Below are 12499 nucleotides of genomic sequence, written 5' to 3' on the forward strand. Positions count from 1 at the left end.
ACCTACATCCTGGGTTTCTGCATCCCAGGAACAGAATCCAACACCGTCCCTTGTTGAACTGCATGTGGTTGGTGATTGCCCTTGATTTGGGGAGGTCTCTCTGCAGGGCCTCCTTACCTTCAAGGGAGTTAGCAGCTCCTCCCAGTGCTGTATCATCTGCAAGAGAGTTTCAAGTCCCTAAGCAGAACTCCTTTTGCCCTGAAGTACACTAACAATCCAGGCTATACATGTTACTTGTTTTGCTCTATTCCAGCCCAGATTAACCGTGAGAGGTTTAGCTGTTCTCTTCTCCTACATTATTTTAAAAGCAAAAAACAACTAGAGAGAGAACAGAGCATCTTTTAGGAACATTTCCCAATCCTCAAAAATTAGCTTTGGTTATCTAGGAAGCTAGATGCTGAGAGGCCATAGTAAAAATTATAATGAATAAAGAACAAAGTCACATAGGGAGACCTTTGCTTAATTACTTTAATGGAAGAATTTTATTACAAAGAAGCATTTTGTACTGAAAACTACAGTCCAGTGTGATGAATATGAATCTGCATCTACCTTTTATTAATGAAATACCTTACTTTTTAGGAAGTTCTCATACTGTATGAAAGACTATGTTCTGCATTTGAGAATCAAAGTTCAGAGTAGAATGAGGTAGAAGGAGGTCCTGAACTAACAGGAAAACAGACAGCTGATGGTGGGGCAGGGAGTGAGGCAGGAGATGGAAGAAAACCTTGGTTTATTTAGCTTGGTCAAGTAGACTAGAAGATTAATAGGACTACAAAGAAGGAACATAAGGAAATCTTGTTGCAAGAGGACATGTTATAACATAAGTGGACTATGAATTAAACCAGGTTATAAGCATGAATAAACTTCTAATGTTACTATTAACATTTGAAAACAGTGCTCTTGAGCCTGGCTGTGACAAAATGCTGTCTGCAATATATATCTCAAATCTTGAATGAAGTTGAAGGTAGTTGCTAGTAAGCTTAGACGTATGGGATTTAAGATTGTGTAGCTCATTTAATCAAGAAGTACATTGTCTTGGCCACTGGAAAGCAAGAATAAAGCAGTTGGCCTAAACCACGGGCATTATATACAAGGCCAGGTGCTGCATCTGAAAGGTTGCATCTTAGCATAATAATTTGAAGCTTAGTTCAGTGATGACCGGATAAACTTGAGACAGTGTCTCATGATTTACTTGCAGAACTTAGTATGAACTGTATACTTAGTACAAACTGTGTACTTTAAATAAGCTCTGGGTTTGAAAGTGTGCGTTGTTTTCCTTTAATTTTCCTGTGGCTAGTTTGACATTCTATGAAATGCTGTTCATGATGCTTGTCATTGCATACTGATGGTCTACCATTATTCAGGCTTTTGTTCTCAAAACAAATGGAATGTGACAGTGTGCAACAGGTTCAGCATGCCAAGAAGCTATTATATTGTACACACTTGGGTAGGTATTCATGTTTCTCTCAAGCAAGAAGAATAAGGGATCTCCATGGCATATGAAAAGGTCAATCTGAGTTAAAAAGCTGATAAGCAATTCACAGATGCAAGATGATGACAAGTATGTGTTTGAGAGGTTGAAGGCAATATGGCAATGCCCATGAAACTGTCTACATTTCCACTATATGAAACAACAACTATATAATGGTGTTAGGGATTTTGAGATCTTTTGCTCAAGAATCTCTTTAAGTAGCCACTTGCATCCATTTACAGCCTACTGTAAGTTACCTACTGCCTCACATGTGGTAGGGGGTAGCTTAAAGAAGCACTAAGGCTAAAGGGTCCTCACATTACCACTTTTCAGGATTATGTTCATAAGTTGCTGGTGTGAACAGTGAAAATTTGCAATAAAGTGTCATAGTAAATAAAAGGCTAGAACTACACTATCACTTAGATTTGAGTGGAATACTGTTAAAGGTTTATATATAGCTATTTGACTCTGAGAATGCACAAGCCAATAAAATTTACAGCCATATTTGTGATCTGTTTTAAGAGAACAGTAGAAAAATAATGGAAATAAATTGAGTGCTAGTAATTACAGATTATTCAGTAATAAACCTGGATGTCACAAGTATTCCTTTTTCCTTGCCTTGCAGTTGCATGGGGTAGAGTGAACCATCGCTGCTCAAGAGCCAGTCATGCATGACTGTGGGCTCTGTACTCAGGACAGTGGCGAGTATCTGGCCAAACTCCTTGTAGTAGGGACAGGTAGATGGGGAGCTGCTGGACTTGTGGTTGTCTTCCTTTGCACTGTGGTAGGCTCTAGAAGTTTTTAATATGCTCTTACTACATGGGACATCCATTTAATCTCTCCACCAGCTGTTTTAAGATGCTTTCATACCAATGATGATTTTGAGTTGTTCTCAAAATCACATTATTTGCTCTAGTTACATCAAAATTACTGTTATAGTCCTTTAGCCAGCTTGTTGCACCAGAGCAGCATGTTCTAGAGCTTTCTGACAAGACTTTCTGGCTGTACACCTCCTGCCAAAGTGGAGATGCCATTTGAAGTGAATGTGTTGACAGATGAGCAACTCCGGAAGCTTTGGACGGGAATAGAAAGTCCAGGATAAAGAAATTGTTGGGTGGTATTGGGATGTTATTAAACTGTACTCCTGCTACATTGTCTTTATCTTTACTGCTAGACACAAGAGCTAGAGCTTACTGAGAAGCCTGAGATTTGCTTCTAGTCTTCATCTAGGAAAGCAAACCAGGTTCACAGGGTTCATTAATCTGAGTGTAAAGAATGTTTGAGAGGACCTTGGGCTGAAGAGTTTGGTTTGAGGCATGTAACTGAGATTTAATTTTTATTTAGCATCCTGATACTGGAAACTTTATGCACTCCTATATCAGTTCTTTATTCATCCTAGATCAGTGAGATTTCTGACTGCTAGTGCCCTTAGTGTTTATTTTGTAATCTTGCTGTGTTTACTCATATGTCTAAAATCACCTACATGTGCACTGTCCTTGCAGAAACAAACATCTTTTGGCCCTTCTTGTTTGTTTGTTGTCATTGCGCATTTTCCCTTCATTACTCTCCTCCAGTTTTTTCTTTCATACCTTTTTACTTTTCTTCAACTGTCAGTGGAATTATTGTCTTCCTGTCTCCATATTCAGGTAGTGTCAGTGGCTGAGTATCACCGCAGGATCGATGCTCTAAATAGCGAAGAACTGCGCACACTCTGCAGACGTCTACAGGTGCCCTCTTCAGTAGTTTAAACCCCATCTCCAGATACTAAAACATCTTTCTTTGTAGTGTCTTGGATCAGGGCAAGTCCTGCACTCAGTGGGTTTGTCTTGTCTACTGCACTACAAGGATCCAGCAGAAAATTCCTTTGTTTTGGATGTGTTCAGTTGTGCAATTTTATGATGGAATCAGTAATTTTATGATGGAATTACTATTTCCACCTTTTTCACACAGGAATTTTCTGTTAGAATTTGAAAATTTGTTCTCAGTACTGTTTGACTTGCAGTGTTGTGTTTTAACTTTAGACTGGTGTGTTGTGTTAGAAGCTTTCCTAAAAAGAATGCAAAACAGGTGAAGAATCCAAAACCTTGTTGCATGGGTGTTTAATTTTATGTAGGAGTCTTTCATCAAGAATCTCACAGTACATGGCAAGTATGAAGCTTCACAACTTCTGTGGAATAGGTAAGTATTTTTCCCATTATAAAAGCAGGTACCTGAGGCAGTTCAACATGGCAAAGGTCATACACATATAAACAAAACAGTACTTTGAAATCAGTTTGGATTTTTGAAGGTCTGTGGGTATGGATTGAAACTGATATTTGCATTCTCTTTAGGTGTTACATAGTTTTTTGAGAGTTACAAAATTAACTGCTGTGCACATCATACATGCCTTACTGATGGAAAGCATAGCTTAGATTTCCTTAGAAGCATCAAGTATTTTGTTTTTCTATAGCACTTGGCTGCTGAAATTGTACATTTTTTTCCAGTTTTTATTTCTTTGATCTTGGCTTTTTTACGTATTACATAATTACACATAAGCAAACACTTTCTTAGCTCGGATATTCCTGTTTAATAATTAGTAATTAATGACTTTATAATGTTTTGTAAGTAGTACAGTTACATAGATCAATAATGAACATGAACCTTGAACCCCAAAGCTGCACTTTTATAGGCAAGTCAGAAATCTTGCAAAGAAAGAAAAGCTGTTCCCGCCTGAGGACAGAACTATTCTGTTTTTTGCAAGTGGTGGTGGAGAATCCCTGTATTAATATTCTGGACGTGCAGGAGCTCTTTCCAAATACCTTTCACCTGATATGCCTAAACTCAAGGTTTAGGCTGACTAGAAAAATCTGATGTTCTGGGCTGTAGCCTGTAAACTCTGCTCTGAGGCCATCTGAGAGCTGTGGTCTCAAATGTGGTGTAGCCTATGTGACATTTATCAGTCATGGAAAGCCCCTGGAATCTGACCATAGGTCAGTCTGCTCAGTCCAACTTCAGTGGGAAATAAATCTGCAAATTTTGAAGCTAGAGTGCTTTATCTCAAGTCTGTTTGAGCAGACACTATTCAACTACTTCTGCAAAGCAGTTTTCTTCCTAGAAGAAAACTGCTTTACTTTAATAATAATAAAAAAAAGGAAAAAAATTCATCCAAAAAGTATCCAAATCCCCAAAAACTCTAAACCAAAAAACTCAGTTCCCCACACCACTTAAATCCAAATTATTCATGTTTTGCATGGTGGTCTTCAATCAGAATTAAAGAATTACAAGGGGAAAAAACTTTCTGCTATACAGTTGAACAATGCTGAACTTCTCTGGAGCTGAAGCAGTAATATGATAGATGAAAGGCATTTAAGGCTTAACATACTTGGACTATGAAATAACATTTTAGAGAGAGCACTTTGTAAAAGCAGCATGCAGGTAATCTTTTTGTACATGAATCTATATGGAAAATTGCATTTTTTTGTTGTGGTATGGAAATAAGTGCTTAGTCTGCGTTGGAAGTTCTTGTTACCTTCCATTGAAAAAAAAAATCTTCAGTTTTTTTTCTTGCTTGATACTCAGTTTAAGCAGACCTTTTCTTGGGTTTAGAATTAATACTCTAGTTGAGTTGCTGTATGAATATACTTTGATATGTTGACTTTGTAAACCTATTTTTAAATAATAAAAGTTTGTGATAGGAACTTTTTCTGTAGATCTTAAAGGAGATGAAAGGGATATCCTCTTTTTTTGGCTCAGGTGGCTGTATTTGTTTAGATATTCCTATCTGCATTTCAGAGTTTTCTTTGGTTTGCCTTTTTTTTTTTTTTTTTAATTAACTAAGGAAGCTTTTTTTTTGGGGGGGGGGGGGTTTGGTGGGGTTTTTTTTTGTTGTTGTTGTTGGTTTTTTTGGTGTGTTTTTTTTTGGTTTTTTTTTTTTTTTTTTTGTGAAACAAGGACGTTTACAAAAGCTTGCCAAAGTTTACCATGGTGATATTGTGAAATGTTGCAGTTGTGTCCTGTATGTTTAAATTATGAGGGATGTGGCAAACTGGATTTGGCAGATATTTTCTTGAAATTTTCAGGTTTTAATTTGGACAATCTGACTTTCAACAAATACTTGGTTTAGGCTGATAAATTTTTCACTTAATCTTGTTACGATTTCTTTTTTCGCTCAACATTTTAATAAGTCTTGCTGCAGTGGCTTATTTTACTAACTTCCTCACTTTGTCCTACTCCTCTGTCAGATTTCACTGTTTGTAGCAAGTTTTAAATATCCCTGCAGCTGGATTTATAGATGGAAATATGTTTGGATTACAGCTATTCTAGTTATCAAGATTTGGCACTTTACCTTGGAAGTGTTCAGTGAGTGTTGACTGGGGTAAGAAGCTGTTGTGAGTTACATCCGATGAGGAATTTTGTGGCCTCTGCCATCTTTACTCAATAGGGTAGATATGGGTCAGGTATTTTAAATTACTGCAGGACCCTTCTGCCAGACCTCAGTGCTAACTATGCAGCTTAAGTATTATTGCTGCTTTCCCACCCCATCCTCTCAATTCTTTCTTCTTTGATTCCTGTAAGTACTCCAGAAGATCAGCTTATGGAGCAGCACTACTCCTAAGGCTCCATTCAAATGGTTTGCTCAAAACACGTGGCAGCAGTCTTTCCAGATGTCTACTGCATATTTCAAAAATTTCTTAGGTACTCTAGAAGAGTATTGATTCAGAAGCTACTGAGAAATGTCAGTGCTGAGGTTTTATTTCCTTTCCTTTCCTGATTTTTAAATTAGACTTAGAATGCTATATCAGTATTAAAATTCAAGAACTTTTTAAGGCATCTCCTGAAAGCATTTGAAGCCCTTCAGCTGTGTATGAGAACTGTTTGTTGTTTTAGCATTAAACTATAGCTTTCTTCTGAGTAGGTGTCTGTGTAAGTTATTGCTATGTAGTTGGTACCAGTTTGCTGTTGGAAACAGTCGAAATCTTGGGCAGATCAAATCTATTGGATTTCTAAACGTTCAAAGGACTTGCATAATTGCATGATTTTAAACCTGTGAAGTTTTATCTTGTCTGCTAATAGCATGGCCCATACTTACTTTCTCGCTGTTCTTTTTGTAGATAACAACAAGAGAAGATATCAATTCAAAACAGGCAACAAATATCAAAACAGACCTGGAGCCTGAAGCATTCCGGCCAAATCTTAGTGATCCAAGTGAATTACTACAGCCAGAACAAATTGAAAAGGTATGGACTTAGATATGTCATTTTTTAGTCTTGCATGTTAATGTATCACAAATGCTATGACTGTAGTGTAAAACACACCAGTAAGAAGACCTAGCGTGATATTAAATAGAAGAAAATAAGCTGTATATATAAGAAAAGATGGCTAAGAAACATGGAGTCCAACTGTTACCTCAGCACTGCCAAGTCCACCACTAAACTCTTTCCCTAAGTGCTATGTCTTATGCCTCCTTTAAATATTTCAGCAGGGATGGTAACTCAGCCACTTTTCTGGGTACCTTGTTCCAATGCGTGAAAGCTCTTTCACTGGAAAAAATTTTCCTAAGATCCAATCCAGACCTCCAGTGGCTCAACTTGAGGACACTTTCTCTTGTCCTGTTTTGGGAGAAGAGGCTGACTGTTAAAACCTACTTTCAGGTAGTTGTAGAGTGACAAGGTCCCTCTGAGCCTCCATTTCCCCAGCTCCCTCAGTTTTCTCCAGACCCTTCACCAGCTTCACTCCCCTTCTTCGGACACATGCCAGCGTCTCAATTTTTTTGTTTTAGTGAGGGGCCCAGAACAGCACACAGTACTCAAGGTGTCGCCTCACCAAGGCTCAATACAGGGGGACAGGTCATGATTCCATTTTTGGCCACCTGGGCACATGCTGTCTCATGCACAGCTCTCTGTCAAGCAGCAACCTTAGGTCTTTTTCCTCTTTCCAGCTGCTCTTCTCCCAGCCTGTAGTGCTGTAGGGACTTTTTGTGACACAAATGTGGGACCTGGCACTTAGCCTTATTGAACCTTGTACTGTTGGCCATGGCCCATTAATCCAGCCTGTCTGGACCCTCCAGCAGATCAACACTTTTGCCCAGCTTGTTGTAATCTGCAAACAGATCCTCTGCAAACAGAGGATCCCCTCATCCAGTTCATTAGTAAAGACATCAAACAGGACTGGTCCAGTACTGAGCCCTGGAGAACACCACAAGTGACTGGCTGCAAGGTGGGTTTAACTCCATTCACCACCACTCTCTGGGACTGATCATCCAGGCAATTTTTTACCCACCAAACAATGTCTCTGTCCAAGCCATGAGCAGCCAGTTTCTCCAGGGGAGTGCTGTGGGAAGTGTGGTCTCAAGGGCTTTACTGAAGTCCAGGTGGACAATATTTACAGCCTTTCCCTCATCCACCAAGCAGGTCACCTTGTCACAGAGGAAAATCAGGTTTGCCAAGCAAGACCTACCTCTCATGACCCCACCCTGGCTGGGCCTGATCCCCTGGTTTTCCTGCACGTACTGTGTGATGGTGCTCAAGGTGACCTGTTTCATGATCTCCCCAGGCACTGAGGTCAGACTGGCAGGCCTGTAGTTCCTGGAATCCTTCCTACAGCCCATCTTGTAAATGGACACCACATTTGATAACCACAATATCCCCAGTTATCCTGGAATGGATAACAATGGGAAGTGGCTCAGTGAACATATCTGCCAGCTCAGTATGTTTCCTTAGGTGGATCTGGCACCATAAATGTGTGTCTAAGTGTCGAATGAGAGCACAGTTCATAGTGAAAATACTGCACTTTTTAAAATCCTAACTTTGAATGCATCATGTATTCAGATAGACTCTTTTCTGTGTTTGCCGTTCTTTGATTCTTTTTTGAAAACATCAGTGAAAATCTGCAGTTCTTGCTGTCCAGTCCAAAGTGATTCCATTACAAATGCGTTAATTAAGTTTTGGATTAAAAAGCCCCAGAACAGGGCAGCAAGCAGCATTTATCCTTCAGCTTATTACCTGCTGACTTGAGTGATCTACTTACTCAATAGTAAGACATTGGTGGGACACGTAATATTGTTATGCAAGAATAATTACATGGATAAACCTTTTAGACACTTTAACAAATACATGTTTTCTAGTTGATAAATCATTCTTCTGCCGGTCACTAGTAGAGGTAGGAAAAGAAAGCTGCTTGAGTGACCAAAACCAGAAAATATACATGTGAAACTTCAGGTTTAGTTCTTTGGTTTTAATGCCACCTAAAAATGGTTGAGCAGAACATCAGCTTTCATTTATATGTAATACATTCTTAAATATAAAACACATATCAAATAAAGGGTTGTAATTTTCTTGCTGATAGCTCACGAAGTCTCTTCCACCACGGACTATTGGCTATCCATGGACTCTTGTCTACAGTACTGCAAAGCATGGCATGAGCTTGAAGACCTTGTATCGGACAATGATGGGATTAGACACACCTGTGCTGTTGGTTATCAAAGACAGTGATGGACAGGTAGGTAAATATTTGTGTGGCAGTAGGACACCCATCAAAAATGTTTGAGGAGTATAAAGAAATAGCTGATGCTTCAGTCCATCATGGGAGATAAAATTGTGTGTATCAAGCAAGTTAAAATTCTGTGTTTCAAGCAAATTTTCTCCTTAGAAATGGTGTTTCACTCTTAAGCAGTCCTCCAATATACTACATACATGTCTAGGAAATACTTTAATGATATAAGTTAGCTGTTGTAATGCAAGAGTCTGGTAATATCCAAAATCCAATTAATCCAGTCAAAGAAAAACAGAACACAACTACAGAGACTCAAAGAACAAGTTAATAATGCGACAAAGGTAGTACAGCTCTTGAAAGATGCTGGCTGCAGCCACAGAACATACCAAGAACCACTAGCCACAGCAAACGACATCCCAACGCAACAAGACCTTCCAGCATCAGAAAGTTTTAGAGACTGTACTTCTGGTGCCTTAAGTGCATAAAAAATTAAAATTAAATTGATTATGAGTTTCAGGAAGTGGCTCACATCTCACCATTTGAATAGCAAACATTCTCTCCTGAATAATCTAGTAACAGGTGAACACTTTAGGGAGTATGAAACTTCTTGATTCTTTTTCTGCAATTTTTGTGTTTGCTTGTATGGAAACATGTTACTGCTGTCATGAAAAATTGACAGAACCACTGTAAAATCTGTAGTATTCAGTTCACTTACCTCTCCCAGTTTGGTAAACACAGTTTTTATTTTCAGGAAGCATGGTGTCATTCAAGGGATCTAAAAACAGTAAATGAAAATTTTTCTTATTCAAGTCACAGCTTGGTTTTTTCATTGCTTCCTACCCTAGAGGTATTTAAAAAAGAAAAATCCCTTCTAACGTTCTGCTAGTAGTGCACTATTTCCAAGAAGTTCTTTAAAAAAATTTTTCGTCATTTACCTTTTAATCTTGAAAACAAAAGCTATCGAATAGACTTGAGATGTCTCATCAGACTCATCACTCTCATAAATGTACTTTGGTGACTTCTCTAATTCACTTATTAGCTTCTCAAGATAAATTAGTAAGATATACCTGCTTCCTAGTATACCTGATTATCTGTCCCAGAAAAAAAATGTCCTTTTTCTGATGGGGCTGTCTTGCCACCACTATGTAATATTGTCTGTTGCTGAAGGAGTTTGTGTTACTTTCTGTGTATGAGCATCTTGACTTGCAGACTTGCATGTTTAAAAAGTGTCACAGTTGCCCTGTCAAACCCTGAAGTTCATAGATATATCTTTTTTGGGAAACAAACCTTAGTGAATCTCACCTTACAGCCTTATACCTAGGAATATGTATGAAAGCATGCCTTGGAATTCTAGGTCAAGTAGTTACTGAACTGACATTTTAAGTATATGCCAGATCTTACCTAGGTTCTGCACAAGAGTGGAGGAAATCCCTATCTACTCAGTGAGCAGCATATGCAGGAGTGGTTCAGATGAGTTTTACATGCTCAGTCCTTCACCAGTGTAGTGAGAGTGGTGTTTTAAGTAGCTCTGTCTCATGTTATTAATGAAAAATGTCTGCATTTGACAGCAGAAAATTGATTTGCATTATCTTTTTGTTCAAAACATACGGATATTTAGCACAGAGTCTTTCTCCTCTTCATGCAAGGGTCTACAATTCTGAAAAATAAGACAGTGTTAACCAACTATTATGCTGTTTTATAATTAGTCAGGATAATTAATTCTATTGGTGAAGCTATTGATTTTTTTGAAAGAGGTCAATTTATTTTTAATGTCTTGTATCTTCCTGGCAGATAGATAGTCCTTTAAAATTGCTTTCCATGGTTGAAAAAGGCTCTAACTACTTTATTGGAGAATGTGTCCAGGAATAGTTAGTTCACTTAGCAGTATGCTAAGATAAATGCTGTGTAAATGCCCTCCAAAAATGTGTTTTGAGATGCCAGGTGGTTATTCATACCTTACTATCCAGGATCACTGCCTGTTTTTTAAGATTCTAGTTCAGAGAAGATCCTAAATGAGATTTCAGCCGTTTTGAAAAATGACAGAATTATGATCTGAAATTTTAAATATGTATACAGTGTTTTTGAGAGATTTCTGAGTTTACTTTTTATCCATTAGATTTTTTTCTTACTCTGCTCACTTATTATTGAAGAAGAGTGGTCTTCCTTTCTATTGTACCACAAAGCACAATACTTTATCTCAGTGCACTCAGAACCATGGTACAATGAAATTCACAGAGTGAATTTCAAATTGATGGTATTTACAACCTGGTTTATCAGCTACTATCATTAGAGATTCTTGGATTCTGTGTCATTTCTCTGAAGTTTTTCGTGCTCTGATGTATTTTTGCTACAGGTTTTTGGTGCCCTAGCATCTGAACCGTTTAAAGTGAGCGATGGCTTTTATGGCACTGGGGAGACCTTTATGTTCACTTTTTCTCCAGAATTTGAGGTAAGTAGTAATGACTTTGTATGCTTTTGCTCCCTTCCCCACCACCACCCCAAGCACATGATCTTAAAATACTTAAGGAATAAATCTGAAAAATTATTACAAGTTAGCCCAAAAAAAATTATCACACTGTTTTTTTCATGGACTCTCTAAGTGCACAGTGAATTGGTGGTGTTTGCATACTGGAGAACACATTCAACCTGACTTTTTAATTATACTGAAGATTTTTCTACTGTTTAAATTCTTCAGGTGTCTGAAAATTTGCAAGCTATGTCCTTTTTAGGGGCATATCATCTTATCTAAGCATTTTTTCTTGGTATTTTTCATTGTGTAGGAGTTTTGGTGCTCAAAGATGACCTGGTTTGGAATGGTCCTACTTTAATTAACGTAAAACCTCAGAATTTTTGTCTGCAGCTATCTGTTTCCTAAATTTTCTGTGTCAACTTCATTAAACTGGTCTCTAGCCATCCATAGAATGTCTTTTCTAGTGATTGGCTTCCCTTCTGCCCAAACGAAAAGTTCAGATATTTTTACTTGCTAGTCTGTTTGTTGTTTTTTATTTTTTTCCCTTAGGTTTTTAAATGGACAGGAGACAACATGTTCTTCATTAAAGGAGACATGGATTCTCTTGCTTTTGGTGGAGGAGGGTAAGTTACAATTAGAATCTGTTAAAACTATTTGTCTGGACACCTTTGGAAAAAGAATTGGAATTGAGTTCAGTTTGGTAGCTCAGGACTCAACAGTTACCAGCCAAGAAACTTAAGCATGTCAGGTGTTTAGCTTCTGAAGCTGACAAAACTTAAACAGGAGGTTTGTCTTCCCCATAGTGGGGCATAAAGTTTCAGCCATGCAAGATTATGATGCCTTCCACGCTGACTTGCATGCGTGTCTTCCTGTATTCAGAATAGACACAAGATGATTGTGGAAGAATGTAAATGTGAAAATTGTGTGTAACTAGAAGAGGCCTGAATGGAAACTGAACCATCCGAAAACATGCCAGGGTCTCCAGAAATCATACGTTGTCTTTTCCTGATTTTTTTCACATTCATGCAGGCGTATATCCTTCTGGAATGTTTTCTTTATTTGTTTTCAGCACTCCTTTTAGATATAAA

At 38.1% G+C, this 12499-nt stretch overlaps 1 protein-coding gene across 7 annotated transcripts in view; it reads left to right on the forward strand.

Annotated features, from left to right (window-relative positions):
- Positions 1–12499, forward strand: part of OXR1 (oxidation resistance 1) — a 225696-nt gene that overhangs the window by 210881 nt on the left and 2316 nt on the right. For 4 of the 7 annotated variants that reach the window (XM_066334766.1, XM_066334758.1, XM_066334784.1 and 1 more), the window contains 5 exons: positions 3118–3198; positions 6562–6687; positions 8795–8947; positions 11295–11390; positions 11961–12034. In XM_066334766.1, coding sequence (XP_066190863.1) covers positions 3118–3198; positions 6562–6687; positions 8795–8947; positions 11295–11390; positions 11961–12034 — 530 coding nt within the window. The remainder of the gene's footprint in view (positions 1–3117; positions 3199–6561; positions 6688–8794; positions 8948–11294; positions 11391–11960; positions 12035–12499) is intronic. The other 3 variants (XM_066334776.1, XM_066334811.1, XM_066334802.1) reach the window with 1 other exon arrangement.

The sequence above is a fragment of the Sylvia atricapilla genome, chromosome 1 (genome assembly GCF_009819655.1).
Source record: "Sylvia atricapilla isolate bSylAtr1 chromosome 1, bSylAtr1.pri, whole genome shotgun sequence".
NCBI lineage: Eukaryota > Metazoa > Chordata > Aves > Passeriformes > Sylviidae > Sylvia > Sylvia atricapilla.